General features: G+C 38.2%; 1 protein-coding gene across 7 annotated transcripts in view; it reads left to right on the plus strand.

The window, feature by feature from the left end:
- Window positions 1-26,512, plus strand: part of FBXW11 (F-box and WD repeat domain containing 11) — a 75,312-nt gene that overhangs the window by 20,190 nt on the left and 28,610 nt on the right. For all 7 annotated transcript variants that reach the window (XM_074883277.1, XM_074883271.1, XM_074883273.1 and 4 more), the window contains 2 exons: window positions 19,319-19,381; window positions 20,469-20,694. In XM_074883277.1, coding sequence (XP_074739378.1) covers window positions 19,319-19,381; window positions 20,469-20,694 — 289 coding nt within the window. The remainder of the gene's footprint in view (window positions 1-19,318; window positions 19,382-20,468; window positions 20,695-26,512) is intronic.

Here is a 26,512-nt window from a genome sequence, read left to right on the forward strand (position 1 = left end):
AGAATAAGAGGAATAACTGTCCCAAGTCGATACCTGTGGGGCATGGTGCTTGGTAAGGTGTAGATAGAGATTTGTTGATTTAAATTTTGTTCCAAAATAAAGGCTCTTTTTTTAAGTCTGATTTTTGTCAAACTGCAACCAGGAGTAAGAGGTTTTGAATCTTTTAGTAGCATCTGTGGGAGATACTTTAAAAAAAAAAAAAAAAAGTTCTCCTTTCAGGCATGTGACTCGGTGACGCCCGAAGGGAAACTTGGAAGTGAAAGTGGCACCAGCTACTTTGCCCATTTTTTATTTTTGGTACCATGACTTGCCCTTCATTGTTGCCTGAGCTGTAAGCCCACATGTAAAAACAGGTAGGGCATATATATCAGGAGATCTTTGTTCTGTAGCACACATTCAACTAGTGTAATGATGATTAATAGAAAGTTTAAGAAAGGAAATATAGAAGTCCTTTGGTGATTCACAGAAGTCATCTGTGTGTGTAGTATGTGTGGAGGAATTATTGAGTGGACCAGAAAGAGGGGAAAAAAACCCCAGTCTTAAATCTGGAGCCTTTTAGAATTTCATCAGGAAGCTTTTACTCAGTTTTAGTGCTTTTTCAAGCATTTAGTCTTCAAGAGTAATCTACCATCAGTAGAAGAAAACAGAGGTAAGGTTAACTTTTGCCTTTCCATAATGTTATTAGCAATCATAAAACCTAACTAGGCTCTTCTAAAATCAAGCTGTAACATTTAAGCAAATATCCTCTGATGCCAGTGGATCGGACCTAGTGTTCCAGTTCTCCACGATTAGTCTGGTTTTGTATTCTGTGCTTTTTCTCATGCAGTAAAATACTTTCATAGTTCCTGTAGCTTACTGGAGAAGTATTTAATTTCTGCATTCTGTGAGCTGTTAGTGAGTGGAGAAGAGAGATAACTTATTAAAAAATATTTATTCCCATTTGCGGTACTTGAAGTTTGCTCTCATCTATTCTGGTTTTCAGTGTAATTAATATTATTTGGGAATAAAGTCCTTGACACTTATTATCACTTGTTGTATTGAAAAGCATATATTAAATGCCAGTTCATAATACTTGAAACTACTATAGATTCTGAAGACTTATTTTTAACTACTTAATTATATTTAATAATGTTTTTGGACCAAGGATTCAAATAGCTACTGTTTTCATCCTCTTTGATATGGATTTGACTGCAAGATTAAAAGTGTACTGGTCTCTTATTTTGGTATTTAGAGAAACTGGTTCTATTACCGGTTGTGTAATGCAACCATATGGATACATCACCTTCCATAGCTTCATCCTCGTGAAGCATTGCAGTGGTTTTGAACATACTTTGTCATGCTGATTTGGGAAATAGCTCCAACAGTGCTGTCATGCAAAGAGAGGCGTCCAGTGTTCATGGTTCTGTAAGTAAACATCTCCAGTGTGAATTGAAGACTAATCATTAAGCAAGAGAAGATAAGTACTCAAACGTTGCTTTGAATTATTGTGTAATGTAGGGTGTGATGAAATAATGCTTGGGGAATAAACTATTAGATAGATGTAATGAAATTAACCTAGTAACCAAATACTGCTCAGGCAACTATTTCTTCTTTGTATTGTCACGCTTTTCCTTGACTTTTTTTTTTTTTCAGAGAGATCATCATATCTCTCTTCTAAAACTCTGCTTAGTTTTTTTTCTTGCTTATTTAGACCCCCCCAACACATTGGCTTTTTTCTACACGTTTCCATTTATTGTCCTGAAAATTTTCAGCTTACTTGTATGTAGTATCCTGCTCTTCCTTTTCTGTTCATATGCAGGATATGTAGCTTGGAAGCTTTAACAGTGCACTGATTCACTACAGGAACAATAAACTTCTCGCTTCCAGTGTGAGAAGTCAACTTGTTCATCCGCATGCCAGATCTTACAGTTCATGTAGTGGCTTTCTCAGACTTGAAGGTACCCTGACTCCTCACAGCCTGTTTGCCTGGTGCTCCGCAGGCTTGCAATAGTGCGTGGCACTTTGCCTGTCCTTTATCCTTGACTTCTGCACAATAGGATGTCCAGCTCTGGAGGTTTCACTTGATCTGCATTTTCATTCTTACACCACGTGTCCTGGTGATGGACAAGCAGTAGGAAGGTGACATTGGCTTAGTTCTTGCCAGTGTCATTCCTGCTTATAGATTAAGACAGGAGTGTATTGATTTACTCTCCATAACTGGGAGCTGTCTTAACAAAAACGTCGTCTTAAAAACCTTTTGAATCGGCCAATTTATAATTTATTACTGTTCAGAAGAACTTACTATTTGCCAGTGACAAGTGGAGTTGTGGAGCATTAGGGTTTTAATTTATTCCTTATAATAGTGTTCCCTGCAAAGGAAGTTATTTGTTAGCAGCAAGGAATCTCAGTGCTATCACAGCTGAGCTGAGGCACAGAGAAGGAAGTTTATCTTTCTATTTATTGATAAGATACAATTTAGCATTAACTTGCTTAAGCTTCTGTTTGTTATTCTTTACTAATTTTGGGCTTCTGTTGGTTGATATTTCTATTTAGATACCAGAAGGAAAGTACAATAACAGAAACTATAGTTGGAAAAAATTGTATGTGAAAACTTAAGAATTCTGATTTATTGACATGAAAACTTCATCATCCTTTTTTCACAGTACAAATTCAGACACAGATGTGATGCAGTAGTCTTAAAATGACAATGAGTGCAGTAGATGCATTCTGCTAAAACCCTTTCCTATGGTGCATGAAATCACAAATCAGAAAATGATGAATAGCCTGTCACTGTAGTCTGCATCCTTCTGAAAATGTTAAAAATTCTATGCAGCTGTTAAAATGAGTTGTCATAGCTAGACAACTGCTTTGCTGCTTCTGTTAGGTTTAAAGTAACTTACAAATACTACTTTGACATGTTTTCTGGTATTTTTTCTCAAAACAGTGGGACTGTTACCATTTCTTTTTGGAAACAGTCCAACAGGTCCATTAAAAAGAAATGCATATTTGATTCCTTTTCTTTAAAGGAACAGAATGTTCTCTCCAATATCTGAAATATTTGTGCTTGTCCCTCTATTTTAAACAGACTTCTGATACAGAAAGCTTTAAAACTAAGCAAAGTATTGTCGAAGCAATTAAAGATATCCATGCACTAGGCCTGTTGCCATTCTGTGCAGTGAGATGGCCTGAATTACCCAGTCTGTAGATCTGATGTACAAATGTCCAGTTTTCCCCTGTTAATCAGCAGCAGTGCTTCCCAGTATTGTTATTTCTTCTGGCTGAAGCTGGAGTCTCCTCTTGAAATTAATAGCAGTATGGATTTTGTTTTCAGCAGTTTCTCAATTTTTTTTTTTTTGTTAGTATGTGTGTGTTGCAGACTCTGAGGACTGATGTGACAGCTCCGTTTGGTCTTAGTTGCATGTATTGCAAGTATTTTGCAAAGGGTAACACTGCATTTTACCCTCCTTTTTTTTTTCTTTTTTTTTCTGGTGCTCCAGTGCTCAGCCATCCTGCTGGTCTCTGCCAGACCATACTCCAGTATCCCAGTGTATTTCTTGTAGTGGAATGCCCAGAACTGGGGCCAGTACTCTGGATGTGGTCTCACCAGGGCCTGGTGTAGCTCTGGCTGCAGTCTCTTACAGTGACAGCAGCTTCGTGTGGTGCTTCTTGTTGCTAGGTCTAAGCACCAATAGCGTAAGTAAATGTAAAATGCAGGGGTGGTTTCTTCCTAAGCATGATTTATTATCTGAAGGAAAGTGTTATGATAAGCACTTTTTTCAGTCATCCTTTGTGTATCTGAGTGATTTCAGTTTTATGACTTTAATTATTAACTCTGTTCATTCTTAGGGGCGAGATACCTCTTTATTGGGTCAGTTCATATTGTTTATTTTTAGAGGAGAGTAGTTACTAGATTTCTTTAAACTTCAGCCAGTGAGCTAGTATTGGGCTATGAACCAGAGCTCTTCCTCTTTAGTTTCCTTAGCTGAGGAGCAGCTCCCTGCTGTCAGAAGACTAACAAATGGAGTAAATATCTGTAAGTTTTGGTTCCTAATTTTCCCCGGGCACGACGTCCATCAGTCGCTTGTAGCTGACTGTGGCTTCTGCCGGAGGGGTCCGGCTGTATTCCTTCTGGGCTGTGGTGAGCGTGCAGCGAATGGCGGCTGCGGCCGGGACACGGCTCTGCAGGTTGGGTCATCTGCAGCGGCCTCGCTGGGGTGGAGCTGTCTGAGTGCTGCCAACCACTGACCTTTCTGCTTGTCAGTAAAGGGGTTGGCCGGTATAAACACTATATATGAGTGCTTTTTTTGGACTTTGTTTTCAGCAGTTTTGAGAGAGTACTAAGGATTATATGCTTCATCCCCAAGCTGCAAACTTGCTTGACCAGAAGAGTGACTCCTTCTAGGGGCCTGGTTCTCCTTCTGAACAGCTCTTCAAGTTACTTGACACGTGACTGTTAGTTGGTGGGCGGTTCTCTCACCTTTGTCTTTTCTTCAGAAGTTGCTGGTATTCAAAAGTTAGTAATTTATATAATAATCTTTATGATAGAGATTAGGAAGAAATGGTGATATGACTTCCTCTTGAGATATTTCATAAAGCTGCTGTCTGCTGCAGAAGGGACTTTTGAACATAGAAAAAGTAATGTGAGCTTAGAAATCCAGTCCTTATTCCTTTGAGTGACTTGCTAGTCTGCCTTTTTTAGTGTTTCTCTCTTGCACCGTTTAGCGATCACAATCTATTGTCTCTGACTGGGAGGGATATGTCCCTAAGGAGGCAAGTGCATTTCTTCATGATGGATTCATGTATTGACACAAGATACTAGACCATGCCTCAGTAAATCCAGAATTGTTGCTTATAGCTGCAACAGATGAACCTAATTTCAAACATAAATTTATGTTCCTCAGAAAAACGAACACAATCACACTATGCTTTTAATATATTTCACAAGTAGCAGGCAGGAGCTGTTATTCCTGATACCTCTTGCGATGCATCTGCAGAAGACTACATTGTTGAGTGGAGAGATGTCGTTAGACACACCTTCGCGTTTATGCTTTCTCAACTTCCTTTGGAAAAGAGGATTTTTTTTTTGCTGTCTGATCCTGTTACAGTGCAAAGAAATTTGCTAGGTAATGTGCCTTGCTCTTTGCCTGCCTTCTAGTAGTGCCGTGCTTATGCTGGGAGAGAGCAAAATGGTTTTTAGGAGAGGAGAAGGAAATGCAAGGCAGTCTATTCCAGGTATATTTGATATCGTCCTCTTCCTTGCAGGTGTTTGGTCTATTTCCCATGGAAGAATTTTCAAGGAAGCAGAAAAGTGTGATCAAATATTTCCCACTAAGGTTGAAATTACATTTGTGCAGTGTCTTTACTCAGCGCTGTCAGACTTCTTACCAGAAACGTCACCACAGGAGGATTGGATCCCTTGCTTGTGGGGAATTAAGCAGCAGTCTTGATACCAGTGTTAGTAATGATTTTGCCAATATGAATTGTTCCGCTCTAAGATTCATCATCATAAGGACATTTATTCTTTCAGTGCAAAAAGTTCCTGGGGTGCTCTAGCAGGCAGGCCATTCCTAGGCTTCCCTGGGCCTCCTTTATTTGCATCCAAGGAGTTGTTCTCTAGGTCTTCAGGGCTGTGGCACATGAGAGTCTTCACATACGTGGTTTGGTTTTTGTGATTCTTTGAAGTGGTGGTAGAATCGAAATAAATCAAAGGAGGTGTCAGGGTCAAGGACAGGACAGTTGTCTACAAACCCAACAGCAGGATTGAACAAATTTTACCAATACCCATCAGTCAGGTATGGAAGAAGTGGTACAGCAGAGAAAGAAGGAACTATAACCAAAACCTTTTACTGCTTTGCATAATATTTCTATGGAAAAGTAGTCATGTCTACAAAGCCCCACTATGGAAAGGTATTACTCTGTGGTACAGGATGGTCCCCAGTGCTTCAGACAAGTGGATTTTACAGATATGTCAGAAGTTTGAGTTGACTTTATTGCCCTAGAGAAATAACATGTCACCTTTATCCCAACCTTTTCACTCACTTGTAAGCATTGAATTCTGTTCAGTGGCATTGTATTGGTGTTTTTAGAAACTCTTGGCTGTTGAAGCTGAGCTCTTTGCTTTTTAATTCTTACATGTTTTTTGCATTCATCAAGTTCATGCACAATTTTTGATGCAATTATTAAGTCAGGCTTTAGGATGATTCAAACTACACTTCTAACCTGTTTTTTTGCATGTTTTACTTTTCTTATTATTTTTTAATAAATAAACTGCTAAATATTTACTATATAAAGTATATGAATGCAAACTCTTTCGGCATGCCTATGGACATTTCAGCTGTTTTTCCTTGCGTGTTGTAACTGATAAATGTTGAACGTCATTGTACTAAATGGATTATGGCTGTTAGAGTTTCAATTTGATAGAAAATACAAAAAATTCTAAATGAAACTTTAAAAAATAATTACTCATGAATGGAAGTGAACTTTAAAGCTCTCTGAGTTATTCAGTAGCTAATAATTAAATACCCTATTTGAAAAATTGCTTAAACAAGGATCAAGTGAGGATACCTTTAAAGTTTTATATATGATTGTAGAATTTGGATGCACACCTGAACTTTGAAAATCGTAGCACTTTTGTCTGCTTTTGAAGATACTTGAACTAGAGAATTTATTCACGACATATAATACCAAAAAAATATTTACCGTAATGTTACAGGAATCCATGTACAGTTCTGTACACTTAAACTCAGGTTGATGGAGCAAATGTAATCTGAAAGTCTCAAGCTTACATGTAAGTACGTGTTTCGGGAAAAATGATAAGAGTTAGGCTAAACACCTTTGAATTCAGTACCTGACTAGTAAAAATGAAGGATGCTTGCTGCTAAGTGATTGTCATCACTGTGCTGCCGAGACTTCTATATTGTCCTGCAGTATCTATTAAACTCTTTTTGAGCCCTGCTAACTTCAAAGTTATCCGTCAGTGCAGTTTGTCGGAAGAAAAAGCCCTTTCAGATTCCGGATCAGGCCACAGAAACCATAGCTGGCACTTTGTATAATGCTATCCTTTTGTTCAGAAGAAAAAGAAACATACAGCAGTTTTCCTATTGAAGTAACATCAAACCCAGCTGTCTCCAGGAAGTCAGGAGATGGTTGCTGGCATGCTGTGGTGGTCACAGCTTTGATTTCAAGGCTTCGATGCACAGTATGTTGGTTTCAGCTGTCCCCTGCCTTTTCCATCTGCTGCCCCATGCAACAGTTTGCCACCTTTCATTTATACCACTACGAGATGGTGTGCTGTAATGTAAAGTAAGTCACTGACGTGATAAAGATTAAAAATAATCTTCCAAAAGAGGAACCTGAGACATTGGGCAACTGTTCCTCCCATTCTCAAATCCTTTTCTGTAGAGACTTATAATGATGTACTTTTTGTATTAATCAACTGTATCTTGAAGTTGTAGGGGGAGAAGTGGTGCTGGCCTTACAGGTCAGGAGCATTTAGACATCCATTATATAAATCATGTGAAATCTAAATTATGCAATTGCACATTCCTTTTAATACCTAGATAAGATCAGCAGTCGAATGCAGAGTGTCTGGCTAACCCCAGGCAAGGCTGAGTGGATATTTGAAAAAATGGTTTGGGTATTTTTTTACATCTTGTGTTACTAAAAGTTTCTTTAGCTGAAGTTAGTCTGCAGCCTTTTCTGAGGTAAGGTTTGCTCCAGGTTTTTGGTTGCTTGGATATCAGCAATTACAAAAACACACTGAAATTGTGTATAAGCAAAAGACTGTGTTTCAGACAATTAATGAGTGATTAGGATTTCCTGAATAGTTACGATCGATTGATACAGTTTCATGAGTTACCAAATCTGGAATTCATTGTCATGCATCTTTGGAGAAAAAAAACTGTGCTTACAATAGCACGGGATTCTTTCTTGGAGTAGCTGATGGGTTTCAGGCTTTAGTTTTATTGAGTGTTTCATTGTGGTGGCTACTCTTTCTATATTTCTTTTGTGTGCATTTTCTTCTATTTTGCAAAAGACAAATACTTGAGGGTTACTGCAATTTTATTATTTCAGACTCCTGTGGTGGTTTAACCCAGCAGGCAGCTAAACACCACACAACCGCTTGCTTACTCCCCCCTGCCCTGCAGTGGGATGGGGGAGAGAATTGGGGGGGAAAAAACAGATTGGTGAGTTGAGATAAAGACAGTTTAATAGGACATAAAAGGAAGGGAAAGCAATAATAATAATAATAGAATTAGAATATACAAAACAAGGGATGCACAATGCAATTGCTCACCACCTGCCAACCGATGCCCAGCCAGTTCCCGAGCAGCAGCCCCTGGCCAGCTTTCCCTCTAGTTTATATACTGAGCGCGATGTCTTATGTTACGGATTATCCATCCCTCCGGTCAGTTGGGGTCAGCTGTCCCGGCTGTGTCTCTTCCCAACTTCTTGTGCCCCCCCACAGCCTGCTGGCTGGTGGGTTGGGGTGAGAGGCAGAAAAGTCTTTGACTCTGTGTAAACGCTGCTTAGCAACTACTAAAACATCAGTGTGTTACCAACATTATTCTCATCCTAAATCCAAAACACAGCACTATACCAGCTACTAGGAAGAAAATTAACTCCATCCCAGCTGAAACCAGGACAAGTCCTTGGTGTTTCTGAGTAATCTTTTTATAACTTTTACAGAAAACGTTGTATAGAAACCTCTTCAAAATCTGGTTAAAGTTTTGCTGATCCTGGGGAGGAGCAAAAACCAGAGAATGAGAATAATTCTGATGTAGTTCTAGTGGCCAGGGAAAGCAAGAAGGGATATAGAGTAAGAAATGCCAGAATCTGGCCTTAGAAAAATTAGAGAAAATACGTAGGCATGCTTGGAGGAAAGTACTGAATGTTTAATTGAAGCTTATAGCTTCTTTTGGTTCTCCAGTCCTAGTGTATTATTATTTAATGCCAGTGAATTTGTGGCTGTGGGCTTGTAGCTGTTTGGAGTTTCTTATTTTTAAGTTATTCTTTAGTTATGTGTGCTTCAATATGTGGTATTTGTGTTCATTGTTCAGCCACTTTTCTCAAGCTGGAAGTATATATCTGCTGCTTCTCTTCCTTCTGTTCCATTTTATTGTTTTGCTCAAGGGTTAAAGGGCTGCAGATCTTTTCTAGATCTTAGGGGAAGAAAAAGATAACAAGCAGCAGTGTATGTGTTAAGCAGTAGTGGATATGAGAAGAAAATTGATCAGGTTTTGAAAAAATGACTTAATGATCTGGATCTCTAACTGGCTGCATTGTCTGTATTTCTGATGCCCATTTATGTCCTGTTCTTCATAAGGCTTTTCAGACACCTTTGTGTTGAGGGTTGTGCCTGTCTTCTGGTCGACACGTTGAGGTAGCTAAATTTGGACAGAGCTGGTTTCACATGGAACCAGCAGCAGATCTGAACCTAAATTCCCTCTGGGAATCTAGGATTAATTCTTGAAATATTTTAACTTTGCACCAGGCAGCCAAGTTGCAAATGTAGTTAAGATTAACATAGGCTAATTTATTTTTGATGAATCTGAAGTCATCTAACAACTGGCTTAGCCTGAAATCTGCTTCTGAGATGTTACTTATCCTACCTTTAATCTGAAATACTGTTAATTGTGTAGGGAAGTGGTGCGTTTTCTGCCTTGTTTACCATGAACATAATGCAGAGAAAAATGTACAATTTACATCATTTGTACACAGTGTTGTACAGCATGAAGTGTAATTTGATTTTTGCCTTGCATCTGACTCAGGGTGTCCACACAATGCCCTTTTGGAAACTATACTCCGTTTGAACTACTTGGCTGGTAGGAGGTGCACGCAAGCTGGTTCAGGGCTTTGAAACGTGAGTGCTAATGTAGAAATAGTGTGTTGTAGGGGTGCATCAGTTAGCTCTAAAATGTCTTGGCTGCTTATGGAGCCCTTGAAGTCAGCTGCTGTTTGTGTGCTTAACGTCCTTGGTTAAAGTGGTTCTGATGGCCGTACTAATTTGAGCAGTCAGCAGTGAAATGCAACTTTCTAAATAGTTTGTTTTCCTTTTGCAAGTCCTATAAATGAATAGATGGGTGAATCTGAAGAGGCTTCTTTGCATCTGCTCTGAAGGGAAGAAAAGATACTGTAATCTTGAGCCAGTATTTTCCCCTCAAGTTTTCATTTGTGATGTGTTGTTTTGTTTTTTTTTTTTTTAATACTGGAAATAAAAGCTAAAGGGGCTCTTTACGATGTACTGAGACAGTTTCTAAGGTAGTAAATACTACTTAATGTTTCCATTATACAAAAAAAAAAGCTTGACATACCCAATCCAGTCCTTCCAACTGCCTAACAAAATGCAGTTGTTTAGGGTAGCTTTTGGTATAGTTGTAGATGCATATGGTCTGAACAAATACGTAGCACAGGACAAGTGTCCCTGATGCAGTGAAAACGTTGCATTTATTTCAGTAGTTTCAATGAGTTCGCTGTATAGGTAACACCATTCGAAGTTTTCCTTGAGTTGTAAATGTACAGAGAAAAAACTGCTTTACTTCATGATGGATTAAGATTAGTAGTGCAAATAAATAGGTTTATTTAGAAAATTATTTAGATGCACCATTAGCAATATTAGTGCAAAAGCAATGATAGTAATTGTAGCCGAGAACTTGAGGTAATTTCTATTAATTAAAAAAAAAACCCAAAACCCAGTTAACTTGTTCATAGTGTCTGTGTACCTTTCTACAACCAGCTTGTTGTAGCCATATTTTTGTTGTGAACATTTTACTGTTAAACTTATTATTTGCAGGTGGAAAGTATTTATCTTTTGGGGCATTTGTACTGTGGAGTTGTGAAAGTTAATTCAGAAGTGGTTTAGGAAAGTGATTGCAGCCATTTGCAGTAACATCAGTGATAAGCCTGATCACTGCTTTAATATACTGTTTAAGTATTGAGATTTTTCTGCTCTGGGCAAGAATGTGGATTGCTAATGTACTGCACACATACAGTATCTGCCAAGAAAGGCAGAGTGACCGTATAGTTAAAGGCGTGAACTGAGACAGCTGAAAAACAATGCTTGTAAGATGAAGGCATAATTAAACCTCCTATTAGCCTGGGAAAGGGCTCGGAGTCCAGCTGGTTAGAAAATAAAGCCATTTTTTATCTGAAGTAAAACATCAGTAAGCCTCAGGTGGAGCATTGCAGTAAGACTTGCTGCCTGCCACTTACTGCTGGATGCTCTTTCACAACCTAAGATTTTTTTATTTTTATCGATTCAAATTTTTTCAACTACCAGCTTGAGCTGAGCAAGTAGGCACTGTAGAAAGTGTTACAGCAAGGCTTAATGTAGCCCCCAAACCTTGGCTAGCCGAATTTAAAACTGCATTTGCCATTTTTTTAGTAAGCTGATTCTGCATAAAACTGGTACTTTCTGTTTTGAGGGGCAGATGTAGAGAAAGTGATTAAAAATATATATATGTATATATATTTGGGACTCATTTATATTCAGCAAAATAGTTTGCATGATGTGCAAGTTTTGCAAGCCTTCATGGTTCGGTACTCGGAATGGTGCAGGGATGAGTCATCAAATTGCTACAATTACACAATTCAGTACTCATTGTCCTTGTAAATACAACATATTAATATAGGATGGATACAGCCAGTTTTTGATTACTGACTCTTTACTCTAGACAAAAAATTAAATGAGAGTTAGGGTGTCTTTGAAACAGTTATGCAAGGAATATGTTAGACATGATCCTGCAGTACCTGTTGAGGTAAGCCTGCCCCTAAGAAGTAATAAACTATTACATGTTTACAAAAGAAAAAAAAAAAGCACGGAGAGCTTGAATTGGCTGATGGATCAAAAGCGTCTTCCTCATCTAATTTTAGAACTATACCTGCTGCTGAAATCACTGGATATCTCTTGGGATTGCAATAAATGTATTTTTTTTCTAGTGACATCTGTTTGCTGAATGGAAATTCAGGCATGCTGGAAAATAGCTTGTAATTTGGACAAAAGTAGCACTTTTTTTGGTTGTTGTTTCTTATTACATCTTAAATTGTCTTCTAGTTTAATCAGTGAATAATATTTTTTTTAATACTAATCTTCATGAGAATCTGTATGACACTATTCCTGAAGTTCTAAAAACCAGCAGGGAGATTTTGCTGTTACGGTACTTACTTCATCGGTGGTTGGGCTATGAATTAACAAATTATCTGCTCTGCCGGGTGGTTTCAGACTGCAGTTTGTGCCTACAACTGCCTACTAAAAGGCTGTGCCATCACCAAAAGCTCTGTGGTGGAGCTGCAGCTTTTGCTTAGTGTTTCATGGAGTTAGATCAGAATAGTAATTCTCAACTGTTGATCACTGTTGTGTATAATTTCATTTTAAAAACAAGTTACATAGTTTAGACGCAGCCCACACTGATCTGACTTCTGAGATTAACTTTGTGTTAAGTCAGACATACTGAATATTAAGAGATATGCAGTTAGGTATTTACATAAGATCAGCAAATTAATTTTGTAATGAGATTAAGGTGAAGACTGATACTTTAGAAACAAAGTAGTGGTACTAATTGCCAGTTGTCAAAGCATTAGTGATTAAACAAGATAATGTGTTTAGTACCTGCTTGTATTCTTCTATATCCCAGAAATAACTGGGAACATTTAGATGAAGAATGACTTGAGATTTTCTTTCTCTGAGCAGAGACAGGAGCAGTCGACTGTTGCTTTTGAGGGATTTACTGCTCTGGACAAAACTTCCTAAAAAATAGGTCCTTGAGAGGTGTCAAACCAGGTGTGTAAAAGCATTAGATATCTTTTAAAAACATCACATGTACAACTTGTGGTCAAACTATGGTGTTTGTTTTTCATGATTAGAAACACAAATGGGGTGACTGTCTGCTGGTATGATATTTACCCTATCTGCCTGTAAACTTTTTTGTGATTAGTCAGAGGCCAAATAAAAATGACACCTTTTTTCAGTATGAGGGTTTTTTCTAATTTTGCCTTCAGCTGTTGGATCTCGGTAGACTCTTTTAGTATTTCAAGTATATTTTTGTTTGAACTTCCAGCAATAACTGCACTAAAATAAAACCTGGCAACTGGGAGAATAGCTAGCTAGGTAAGAAATGAAGCGTATTGAGCTTAATTTGTGCAGATCCCTAGTGCTTACATAAATAATTTAATTTAAGCTGAAACAAGCAGTTACTAATACAGATGTCAAATATAGACATCCATGGTCAGCAGAGTTAACTTTCAAGTTAGAATCATAGAATATCTCAAGTTGGAAGAGATCCATAAGGATTGTCATGTCCAACGCCCTGCTCCTTGCAGGACTACCTAAAATTAAATCAAGTTTAACTTGATGAACTTTAGAGCTTTGTTTTCAAAGTGCTTTTTAGTGTTTATGTACCATTAAATATTTTAAAAAACTCTTTTATTTGGAAAGTCTTTTAGCCATGGGCTCTATTTTCTATTGTTCTCAATGGATTTTTTTTTTTTTTGCATAAAGGTATGACTTGTTTATGTCACTAAATTAAAAAAAAATGTGTCTATTGTTATATAATTAATGGAGAAATATTGCAAGGAACCATTTTCTATAGGCAACCTGAGTGAGGTTAAACCCTTAGCTTGGAGGTATGTTGTTGCTGGTGCTGTCTTCTCTGTGAAGCCAAACATCTTTATTGACTAGATTTTAGTAACTGTCCATACCTTTTTTATGCTTACTCCTTTGATACGGGAATCTTTTATGTCATTCCTCCATTTCTAGTCTGTGGCTATGCTTCTGAAGAAAGTTGCAGGGGTTAGGATAAGTACACTTTGTCAGTGACCGCCTATTTCTGACCTGTCATTTGGAAGCTGTGATGTTTTTGCATTTCTTTGCAGGCTGGTATGTACAGATTTTGAGGGATGCGATAAGTAAGGGATTTGGTCCTTGCTGTGAGAGTGTTGATTCACGTCTTGCACAGTTGAAGTTAGTGGTTCTCCAACTTTGTTTAGTGCTTGTGCTACAGTATATTTTTTTATTGAGTCTCTCAGTAGTTAAAAGAAGAAAACCCCCTCCTATCCCTGATTAAGTATCAAGATGTTGTTAATAGACACTGTTTAACAAGTTAGATTAGAAAATGGTGACCACTACATCCTAAGGAGAGGCTTGCTTTAATTTTGAAATGCTTTAAACCATTCAGGGCTTTCTGGCTATATTAAAAGCAGGAAGCCATGAGGGACACATGCTCATCGCTTTTAGATGGTAAAGATGGTTACCCAGCTTTCTTCCTTACCAGTGTGGTCCAGTTGTCACACAGGACAGTGGATTCCTCTTCTCCTCTGGGTGAATGTGTAATTAATACCTTCAGCAGTCCTTGTGCTGGCAGAGCTGGTTTCAGAAGGTGATTTGAATATACAGAGCTTGATCTTAATCTGCTGTGTTTGACTTAAAGATATCCAAGATGTGATTTATTAAAGATGATCAGAGCCTTTTTAGCTGAACTGTTTTGATTAGTTTTGCTTATTTTGTAATTTTAACTGAAATTTCCTGTTACTTTTTTCAGTAAGTGGGAATTTTGCCAAAAATTAGACTTTTAAAGACTTAGCTAGGTCTTTAACTCAGATCAGAGTTACTGGTGTAGTCTCAAGGGTAGTGAGAAATAGACGTTCTTGTTTTCTATCACTTTCCCTTTTATATATTAATTGAAGACTGCTATTCTTTTATTTCAAGGTAACACAGCTATTGTCTAGTTTTGTCCGTCCTTTGTATCCTATGAATCCATTCTTTGGTAGGGAAAGGGTTCTCGTCAAGGAAACTTAGCAATGTTGTCTAGGTACTATTCCTGCAACTTGTGTGTCTTGTCCCAGTTCTCAGGATTACTGCTATAACTTCTATAATTGTTCTCTCAATACTAGAAGTAAAACTTGGTTAAAGAACAAAGCTGCACCATGCTGTTTCTCTTCAGAGTCAATTAAGTGACTAAAGGCCCTCCAAGTCCTGAAGCATGGTGCAAACCCAAGCGTTACCTGCCTATAGCTAACAGAAATCTGGTAGAAATCTGGGTAGCCCGTACAGGCTTGTTAGATTTCTGCTAGAAAAGATGCACCTTTTTTTCATATATCTCACAAATGAGATGAGTCTTGTAGGCTGAGTGCCTTTCATCTACAGAAAGACTTAGGTGCCTTTGCACCTAATGTCATACAACTATACGTATGTGGAACTATTATGCTTGAGACACCAGTTTTAGTTGCTACCAGGTATCTAATGATCTTAATTGAAACTGCGATTTATGAAACTTCGATACCTACAAAATTTTTGCATTTGGGGATCATTCATGGTGGTTTTTATTTCGGAAGCTTTTCATAATCTCCAAAGGAAATGAGCTTTATGTAATTATGCTCGTCAGTATCTCTTTCTCCCCAAGTAACTTTTGGACCTGTTTGCCATGTTCATCTGCATCTCATAGAAATCCCAAAGACTTGTGCTATTGTGGAGCAGAAAGCCTAAAGAAAGCTTGAAATTACTGCAGAACTAGGCGAGGAATAGGAGATGCTAATCTTCAGGAAACAAGCTTTTAAAATTCTACAGCTTGTAGAGCAATTTGTAAATTTTACTGCCATTGCTGGTTTTACTGTTAGTGAAAATACAGACAGAGGCTTTTCTTATTCTAACTTTATTCAGTTGGGTTATAACAACTATAAGGCGATGGAAAACATCTATGCTGAGATCCATTGTTACCACTTTGCTGCTGCTGCCATTCCCAGTAGGGGATGGGGAGCATTTATTCCAGGCTGACTAATTAAGGAGTGACAGCTGGTTGGAAATAATAATTCTACTTTTGCAAGAGCTGTGAGCAATTTAACAAGAATTTCTGGAAGAAATGAACTTATAAACAGGATTAATTGACGATATTTAGAAGCTATGCTTCCACTGTGAGAAGCTGCTAGGCTCTTGTGGTTGTGGGAGTGAAAAAATCAAGCCTGTTCTTTTGGAGTCTGCAAGCACAGGTCAGTGGTATTGCAGGGTCTTATGGCCTTGCCAGAGTAACTGGAATGAGAGTTTTTGCACCAGGTCTTGATGCTGTTCAGCAACAGAGCTGCAGGGAAATGAAGTGGAGTCCATGTTAGTGCCTTGTAAAGCTACTTGGGAAACCTGCAGAGGCGGCCGGCACGATAGCTTTATGTAGAGGGTGGGTGGGGTACAGGTTGAGAGAAGAGCATGATGAAGGGAAGAGTTGAACTTGTAGATGCCTATCATTTTTCTTGCCCAAGAGCTGGAAGTCTTCCCAAGGACTAGTGACACCAGCTGTTAGGAATTTTGAAATTCTTCTTTTGCCGATTGCTGTGGATGCACAAGACAGATTAGAGTTGTCTAATTGCTTCTTCCAGACCACAGGACAGGACCCACCAGGTCATCTTTTAGTCTTCAGTTAGTAGGCGTAAGTGCTTTAGAGACACATTAGAGTCTGAGTTAGGATGTATGTGATCTGGGGAATGACCCCAAAAATTAAGTGTTTAAGACTGAAGTAGAGTGAATTTATTAGGAAGAGAAGATATAATAGGGAAAACAAGCTATATAATTGGGAGCAGAAAGGGAAAGAATGAAGCATTAAAACCCTCGAGCTCTAAAATATAGTAGAAAAATGTGGAGTGAGCTTAGGATGGGAGAAGAGAGAAAAAGCAATAAACACTGTAGCAGTAGATGCCACTAAATTAATGCATCTGACTACTTACTGGTTAAATACATAAATACAATGTTAACATTTCCAGCCTAAAAACCTATCCATGTGGTCTGCCCTCACATTCATGGCCCAGATGTTGAGAGGACGTGGAAGTATCTCTCGACAGTGGTACTGCCTGTGCCAGGTCACCCATTTGTGGATCTCAGACGCTGTCCTCTTAGCCAGGACACTGCCCTGATGCTCTGAGAGAAGAGGGACAAGTGGAGAGGGGCAGGAGAAATACAGTCCTCCTACTTCTCCCTTGTATCAGTGGACATGCCAAAGATGAAGTATCTCCCTAAAGCCTGCTACCTAGTTTTCTTTACATAGGCAGCAACAGAGGCACAGTAGAATTGAGTGGGTGCACACCAAAGACAAAAACTTGCTCTGCAGTCAATAGCCTAATGTGGTGGAAGTCTGATCATTTTGGTGAAGTTTGTGTTCTTGCACGCTATGAGTTACAGTGCTGCTCTGCTATAGCTTTATTGTATGTTCCTAGCGTGAAAAGACATAACATTTAGGAGACAGTCCTTAGCCTGCATCCTAGGAAAGTTAGCAATGATCTCTGAGGTGTTTCCCAATAAAGGAGCAGAAGAAAGCAATGGCAGAGTGTCGCTGTGACCTACCGAAGGAAAGCTAGGTTCGGCCTAAATTGATATAATGTGGGATTTATGCTGAATATGCTGACCCAAGCCATCCATGTTTGATATTCTCAACGAGAATCCCTGTTCATTGTTCTTAGCTCACAGGATCGATGCATATATTTAGCCTTCAACTGCAAAAGGGGATGAGATGTTCCTTACACATTTAAGGTCATACTAACTGAAAACACTCTTAACAACATATAGTCATTGTAATGAGTATTTGTACACATTCAAATTTAAAATAAAATGAAAAAAAAACCAACACCCCTGTGTAATTCCCTGGAGTCATGTTTGCTTTGCAGAATAGTTTAACTGGTGTGGGCCAGTTGGGTACCAGTAAGTGGACGGTGCTCCCTCTTGTGGCACCGTGTGGTGGGAGAGCATTGTTTGCACATTATTTGCACATCAGCGATAGTGCTGGTTATGAACAGAGAGTGTAGTTGCAAACAACAGGAATGGCCCTCAAGAGACTATAAGTTTGAAAATGTGGAAAGCGTTGTTTATTTATCCAGTGTTACTGTTCTGTGTATGTCCAGAAACACTAAAAATATATATATCTGTGCAGTAACACAAACCACGTACTGCCTCTGTTTTTGGATTCCACACTAGCCATCTCCTGGGCTTGTATTTATCATTGCCATGAGGGTCATAACTAGATAGACTTGAGCTTTTCCATCACACGGTGGACATAGTTTTCATAATGTAATCTTTTGTCCGTGTGCTGCATGTTTTGTCATACCTAACTGCAAGGCAGAAAAGGTTCAAGATAAACTTCAGACAAAGCAGTGTAGTCAGGCGGGGGAGGAAGGCTTGCCTATGGGGTAATACTGTTAATTTTTAGAGTTTTCCACTTTTGGTGTGGTACATTCCTTATGCAAGAAAGAGGAGGAGATGAAGCAGTGAATGCTTTTGAGGTGGAGTTGTGTTTTGAATGGGGGTGGATGTAGTTGTGAAGAGGTTAATCCATAATCCGTGATGGCAAGAGTAAAGCAATTTTGTGACTTATTCTATCATGTGTTTTACTTGACTGTTCTTCCTGTTTCTGCTGAGACAGCTGATAGAGGGGAAGAAGGCTGAAATAAATACAGATAATGTTTTAAGACATTCAGTTTTTCAAGATAACCCTCTGCCAGTTAACTGGTGTCTCCTGGGCATGAATGATGGAGAGGACAGGGTTGGCGGGAAGCTAAATGAGCAGTAATTGCCTAGGTGTGGGGTACTGATGAGTAGGTAGAAATAGATGGTAAATGTGGTATGGACAGCAAATGGAGCAGATAATTAAAAACAAAAAGGGAAGAAAAGAGTGAAAGATTTTGAGAAACTGAGGTGAGCCCTAAAAGAAACATTTGCAGTTGAATGTTTATAGAAGTTCTTACATCTCATTCTCGAACAAAAGGGAGGAAAACAGTAGGGAGGAGCAGTTATGATGTGGGGAGAGCACTGTAATTAAGTCAGGGTGAAGAAAGATGGTGACTGCCAAAGGTTATAGGACACAGACTGTGGCAGTGAATTACAGAGGCGTTCTGCAGAGAACGGTCCCTCCTCCTTGTGGTAAGCTAGAGCTGGAAAAAAAATTGTATTGTGTTCCATGTAAGTAGTATATAGTGATATTTTTTTTTTTTCAACTAGATGTATGCAATTTAACTTTGGCAGAAAGTGCTAGTTGATTACTTTGACAGGTTTAATTACTTTGGCTTGAGTAGGATGAAAGTGAATTTATTTCCCAGTGAGAAAAGCGTTGAAAGGCTGCATGAAAACCTGTCAAAAGAAATTGAAGAGGGGTTGGGGAGTTATCTTTACAGTAAATGGAATTGATAAACATGTCAGTTAAAAGGGGAATTTATTTATAATACCCACGTTTTGTGGCCAGAAATCTTTGATAATTCCATTCACTGGGAAAATGAATTTTATCTGTTCAATTGATTTTCTTTTTCATAAGGCTTGTAGAGCAAGGAATTGCCATAGAATAAAAAATTGAAGTCATAATTCTTTTTTTTTTCCTAGAACACGTCAGTAATGGAGGATCAGAATGAAGATGAGTCTCCAAAGAAAAATACCCTATGGCAGGTAGGGCTAACATTTGCGTAGAGAGTTGGCATGACTTTATATGTTCCAGCTTTTGAGATACCAAATCTTGCGTCTGCATAATCATCCTTGTATGTAGTTGACTGTGTGATCCTAAAATTAGCTCAGCCTTCAAGTGAAGGATGACGCCGATGAATAATACTTGAGAAATTACTAGATCTTCTCGGATTTTGTGGTTTGTGCTGACCTTGAAAGGACAATTCTGCGTCAAAGGATATTTGGGAATGCAATTCAATGTTTCTGAGCATGTGACTGTCATTTAAAAGGAAAAATTCAACACCTTCACATGGCAAGGAGTTGCAACCAATTTGCTTTGAAGAAGTCTGGAAATATTTCAGAGAGCTGGCAGTTGTTCCCCAGCAGCCCTCTTGGTCTCCTGAAGGGCTCAGAAGAGCCTGCCATCAATCTCTGGTTGTATTTACTAATTATCAGTAAGTCCTGGGGTGGTGTTTTTGTAGCATCCTTATTTGTAGCTAAAGCTCCCAGGATTTTAATGATGTTATTATGTGGATATCCCAAACATTGACACGAGCTGTTTTTCAAAAACAAAACAAGCCCTTGACATTATGTTTTCATTTATGGATAAGCAGCTCAATACTGACATGAGGGTCTTGAATTTTTGTGTTAATTAAGAGTGTAATACCCAACTTTGGTATGTCTCTAAACGTGTATTATTTTAACTGCTGGAACCTGTGTAAATCATTTGTGGAGGCAGACTGCAGTATGCCGCAGAGACAAACTGAAATATGCAGCAGAAACCACTGGTTTAATCTGGAAAAGTTTGTTCTGAAAGGAATTAAGTTCCTTGCTGTTTAAATGGTAAGAGCTGTAAGAGAATTAAAGTTTTTTGGTGTAAAAAGTAACTTATGCTTAAAGTACTTTCATTGATCTTTGTCTATGAAAGATGAAATTTATATGTCATAACTCACAGCTTTGAGAATTTTTTTTTAAAATTTAGTTTTGTTGATTATTTCTTTGCATCTTCTCACATTTTCTTCCTTGAGAAACTTCTTATAAAGCTGTTCCTATTGTTTATATTTAAATACTGACATTCCTTTTCTAAAAACAGATAAGTAATGGAACTTCATCTGTGATTGTCTCAAGAAAAAGACCATCAGAAGGAAACTACGAAAAGGAAAAAGACTTGTGTATTAAATATTTTGACCAGTGGTCTGAATCAGATCAAGTTGAATTTGTGGAACACCTTATTTCACGAATGTGTCACTATCAGCATGGACATATTAACTCTTACTTGAAGCCCATGTTACAACGGGACTTCATCACTGCGTTACCAGGTAAACTAATATTTATTTTACAAGAGGTGCCTTTATAAACACTTCTTTTTGTTTAATACTTCGGGTGTATACAAACTTTTTGAAACATCCTCCAGATTTAGATTGTCTCGTATAAAGGAAGTGTTGCTTCCCAGTCAAAAGAAGGGCAGGAGGGTAGCTGAAGTCATTCACTTCTGTGATTAATTGAATTGGCCACTGGATGCCAGTGTTGTTCCATGTAAAAGTAGTTTGAGTAGCGTATCCTGAAGAATAGTTTGTGCTTAAATTGGAACTCAGTTATCACAAAAGTTGTATCTCTGCAAGCTCTGGTCTAAATTCCTTTTTCATATGAACCCCATGGGTGTAGAAAATACTACAGAGGTGCTTTCATTTCTGAAGTCTTTATTACACTTTAGTTTTGTTCTAAGTTTCCTGAATCTTAAATATAAAGCTGCCTGCTTAGATGAATGAATCTAGTTTGTCTGGTCTTGTTACTGACTCAAGAACAGAAGTTCTTGTCGATTTTTTTTATCGTATAGTCCAGCCATGATTCCTTCCTTCAGTTGCTCAGAACTCTTCTGGCACTGATCAGTGTAAACCTGTATCGATAGTTCGAATATGAAACCTGTTGTTACCCTTGCTATATACATTTCTTCAAAAAAAATACAGAGCAGTAATAACTAGGTATATAGAATCTCTATCTTTCAATCTTCTGGTAAGTTGTATATACTTTCCCATTAATTTCTGAAAGGAATTGTATTCCTGGATTCTTGCTGCTGGGGAGTATGATTCATTTGATTCTTTGAAAGGTAAATGTATGGACATTGTTGCCAGAGTGGGAAATAAATATGAAATAAATGGTCAAAATGTTCTGTTTGCCATTGGCAGTATAATAGCACAGATTCACACCTGCCCCTGAGTGAGTAGACTGTGGATGTTATCCCAAGAATACCAAGATACAACAGTGAACAGTGGGGGCGGATGAGGAGGTGATACAAATTGTAAAAGGAATTGGAAAGTGGTAATTTCTTGAGCACAGGCACCACTGAAGTAAAGTTTCTTTAAAGGGTGATCGTATTACAAGCTCTGAAGCTTTTGTAGCCATCGGTGTGGTTAGGTGGTCTTGCGTGTATGGACTTTCCTGGTATCAGCTTGTTTTCAAAATATTGAATATTGATTTCTCTAGGGAGCATCTGGGATTAACTAAAAGATAAAGTGAAGTAGACAGTCATGGTGATCATGTGCAAGTATGAGCTTCAATTACAATTTTATTTTGTTTGCTTTTATACCTCAGGGCTGATACAGAGTTATACAGTTCTTTCATATTATATATTTATTCCTAAGAAATTTTTGGGAGCTGCATAAGCTGACACTTATTTACACCACATTTGTGTATATATAAATATATATTTATGTTTACAACTTTCATTGTTTTTTAAAGATGTGAATACTGGGAACTGTTCCCATAATCAGCCTTTCTTGAATGTAATGTGGTGTGTGAAGAATGTCTGTATAAATTTACCCAAGAACTTAATATGAGCTAATTGAAATCAATCCAATGTTGGCCTAACATCACATTAAAAGATAACAGTGAAGTACTACCTTTTAAAAGCTAGTTCCACTTGTCTTAAGTAAAATTCCTTTGTTTTAAACGGAAGTAGTTTTTGCTTGCTACAGTTCCTACTGATTTTACACCTGTGAGAATGCAGGAAAAATGGAAAAAGTTTGTGGTATCTGGCTTCCCTTCACTTGAGTGGAAAAAAGTGATAATTCTTGTCTGCTTTTCTGTAAGTGGTGGCAGAATGTTTAGTCTGCAGGGTCTGTTCTTACAAGTTGGGCTGTGGTTGGGCTCTTTCCTTTACTGCTAATCACTGTCGTGGAGTATGGCTAATCCTGTATCAACTGTTGCAAATCCCAGTGATCAGGGTGGCTCAGAAGCCTGTACTCATTGTTTTTCCACATCTGCCAATGGTGCTTCCTCTAGCATGTCAAAAACAACTCTCAAAAGACAGTGGTGAATAACGGACAGCATAATTGCAAGAATAATTTACATCACCTCTGTGCTTGTGATTCTCTTAATTATCTTTAAGATGTTAATCTTAATATTCCTTGCATGGTCTCATCCGAATTGTACCCCTTCCTTAATTGAATTACAGCTTTGACCCTTGAGCACTGCCTTGTCACCCTTGATTAGGAAAGAAAGTCCCTTTCATATCTGTTTTGTGTGTTAAAACTAAGAGAACCATATGCTGTGTTAGGCAAGTGAAACCCTGCCAGGCTTCTTTTGAAATTTGTTTCTAAAATAATAAAAGCCTGTGCAATTGCGTGATCTAAGTGACTGTTTCGTATCTAATGTTAGTCAGTTTTATGGAGTTGACATCCCACATTTGGGTTTTATTTTCGTACAAAGTGATATTTACACATTGAACTTTGAAATCCTTGTGGATTTTAATTGTTTTAATTTATTACTGAAATTCAACCAAACCGTAATCTGGTACCTATAGTCAACAGCAGCTGTGATTTTTCACCATTTTCTATAACACTGCAAAAGCTCTTGTAGAGGCATAAGAGTTGGGAGTAATGTTTTTCTTTGAAGAGTGTACCAGTAAATGCTAGATGCATTTTACTAAAGAAAATTCATAGGTTTTAGTACCTATTTCAGAAACTGTTTATAAAACTAAATGCTCACTGTCTTTTAATGTAAAATAGGTATATGCAGCTGTTTCAGGCCTTAATGTGACTTAAAGTCCTGCATGTTGTCTGAAATAATTATAGTATGCCTGTCTAAGTATCTGTGCTTTGGACCTGTTCCTACTATGTTAATTAGGGTAAATATTTTACTTGATGTCTTTTTTAATGTGAACCATTTAAATCTGTGTGCTTTTGCAAGCAGTAAAAATCTTTAGAATAGACTTGGTGGCAAAGGAAAGCATTTGTGTATTTGTGCTCAGCATGCAGCTTTCAAGGCTCGCTGTATTCATAGAAGATTGCCGTATTTTAACATCAGAAAACACTTGAGTTTCTGAATTTTTAAAAATCTGTTTTTAACTGTGACCGGTGTTATGCACAATTGTGAAAATTACGCATCTTAATAAAGGGCTTCTGCCTAGTAATTCACAGTTGATACTTAAACCCCAATGAATTACTGACTCCATAATGAGCAGGCTGTATGTGTTAAAAGTGTACAGTCCCAGACTGATATGCATACACGTGTGCGTGTGTTAGCGCTGGTGTGGAGATGTGGTAGTTGATGGCAGTTAGCTTTTATTGAAAACCTTGGTTTAGTTCAGTTAAGCATTAACGAGCATTTGGTACTAGGATTAGGTACTAGGACACAAGCAGAGTCTGAAAAAGCCTTGGGTTAGTGAGGTGAATAAAACCAAGCCTGAGCACTTGTCACTTGGTTTTTGTCTCTCCAAACACTCAGTCTGATAGTTCCATAAAACATCCTTCTTCAGATAGCAGTCAAGTCTAAATATTCTTGAGAATATTCCTAACCTGTAGAAAACAAAAGTCTTCTAAGGAGGATTTATCTTGTACTTTGAGTTTATTTGGAGAGTTACTCTCCTTAGGAACAGTGTTTCAGCCCTGTCTCTAACTGCTTGGTATGTCTGTTACAGTGAAATTATTTGTTTTAAATTGAATTTTGAGAAGGACCTGAGTCTTAGCCTGATATTTCTCAGTTCTGCTCATGCCACAAAAAGCCACCAAACACATTGTAATATCCAGTGCCATTTGCACTCTGGAGTAGAGTCGCTGTCACACTGTTTCCCGAAGTGGAGGAGAGGCTTTGGTTTGGGATGCAGCTCTCCGGTGGCACGGTGGGGTTTTTACCTCTCTTTGTCTGAGGAAATGGCATTAATGACTCCTGGTGCCTCAGCAGTGGTTTGCCAGCTCTTCACCTCTGCTTCAAATCAACTTATTGACAGCCAGAAATGGCAACGCTGATCTCTCCAAGAAAGGCTTAGCTTTTGGATGAATTGTTGGTGATACCTTGGTCACACAGGTCGCATTTCCAGACTTGAAGCATGAGAGGTGGCTTTGGATCCAGATTTTTGCGGCTGTTTTCCAGAGGATTAGTTATTACTCTTTCAAACGCAGTTGTGTGAAAGACTGAACAAGTGCACAATATTCCTGCTTTGTCATGTACCATTGTTCTTAATCATTTAATCTGGAGAACTATCTTTTTGCAAAAATTGTATTTCACAAGGAAAAGAAAACTAAAAGCAGTTGAATGTAAGTTGATGAATGCACACGTTGTATTACTCGGACGTCACGTTCATTTCTAGGTAGGAAATCATAAAACCATGGACTTCAACAATTCTATGTTTGCCTCATGTTGAAAGGTGTTAGGATAGAAAGTGGTGTGTGTTGTCTACCATCGTGACTGTGATCCAAATACTTTTTTTATGATCTCAAAATTGGTAGACTAAATCAAATTCTTCTGAAACTACTTAAATGACATGTATGTTCTTACTTGTGCAAAGGATTTAAAATACAACGTGGATTTCTAATAACGGACTATGCTGTGTGCTGCATATGGAACTCCTAAAGTGTTTGTGCTTGATTCAAAACCACTTGCCTGCTATCGATAGACAAGTGGTGCAGTAGTCCTGACTCTGAAAGGCATTTCAAGTTCCACTCTCAAGCTGACTTGTTCAGTGTCTTCTGAAAGATGATGCAGGTATGTTAGAATAGGGGGAAAAACCCAAAACCAACAACAACAAAAAAACCACAGAACCATCCACTTGTTGAGTTCAGAGGCTGTTTGGCAGCGTAGCCTTTTTATGAGGTTGGTTATCAGTAACTTTACAGCTCCTCAGAGTTCTCATCTCTCTTTTGGCAGAGGATAATTATTTAGTTTGTTGCCAGGAGATGGCAGTAACAGATAAACTTCTAAAATATTATTTTGTGCACAAATATAATTTGAACTTCTTTTATTTGTCTGTCACTTTCTCCCTTGGCAGTTGTTCATTTCACATCTGACATGTTCATGATCTTTACATTTCAAATATTGCTCAAAACTGTAAGCAAAGTGTTAACAATATATTCAAGTGTCAGTGTGGCTACTTTGCCCCATAACCTTTCTTTAAGTACGTGGTTGAAATAAGTGCAGAGTTACAGTTTGCTTAGTGCTCTTTGACTAAAAGCATTTAAGTTTCCCTCATCTAAGAAGGTTAGTATACATATGATAATTGTTTTACTAAATTATGCCAGTTTTGCGAAATTACACTTCTCAACTTTGGAATGAGAAAAGCATCCAGTAGATGTTCAGCACGGATCCTGTCGTCCCATCTTTACTAGCACTAAATAGCAGTGTCTTGACCAAAATGGGCCTAAGGATGGCTGTTTCGTTGGCTGTACAGACAGTTTATTTGATGAACTTTGCATCATTAATTTGCTCATTCATTTGCAATCTTTAAGGTGCATGAGTAAAGAATTTTACACCTTAAAAGTGCAGACATTGAAAGATTTGCCTGTCATCAGTGTATCTTGTGCTCCTGGCTTTTTTGGGACGCAGGCATAGCTGGAGTGTGCTTTTCTTCTAACAAAAGGGGCTTAAGGTCATCTGCAAAGGTTAATTTGATGTGTGCTTCTGCTCTTCTGCCGCGCCACTGCTGATTAAAAATGCCTTTCACACAGAAGGGACAGGACAGCATCCTTGTATCTCAGAGAGCTGGAAGCTGAAAGTCGGTGCACTTGTCATTCTACCACATTTTGTAGAAACACTCTTTTTAATAATTTTTGGGTCTGCTGGTTTAACTGTACTTACTTTGGTGTTTACTAGTTTCTTCTAACTTCTTCCAAACTTTGCAGTCATTATCAATTCTGTCATTTC

Source organism: Strix uralensis, chromosome 14, assembly GCF_047716275.1.
Source record: "Strix uralensis isolate ZFMK-TIS-50842 chromosome 14, bStrUra1, whole genome shotgun sequence".
NCBI lineage: Eukaryota > Metazoa > Chordata > Aves > Strigiformes > Strigidae > Strix > Strix uralensis.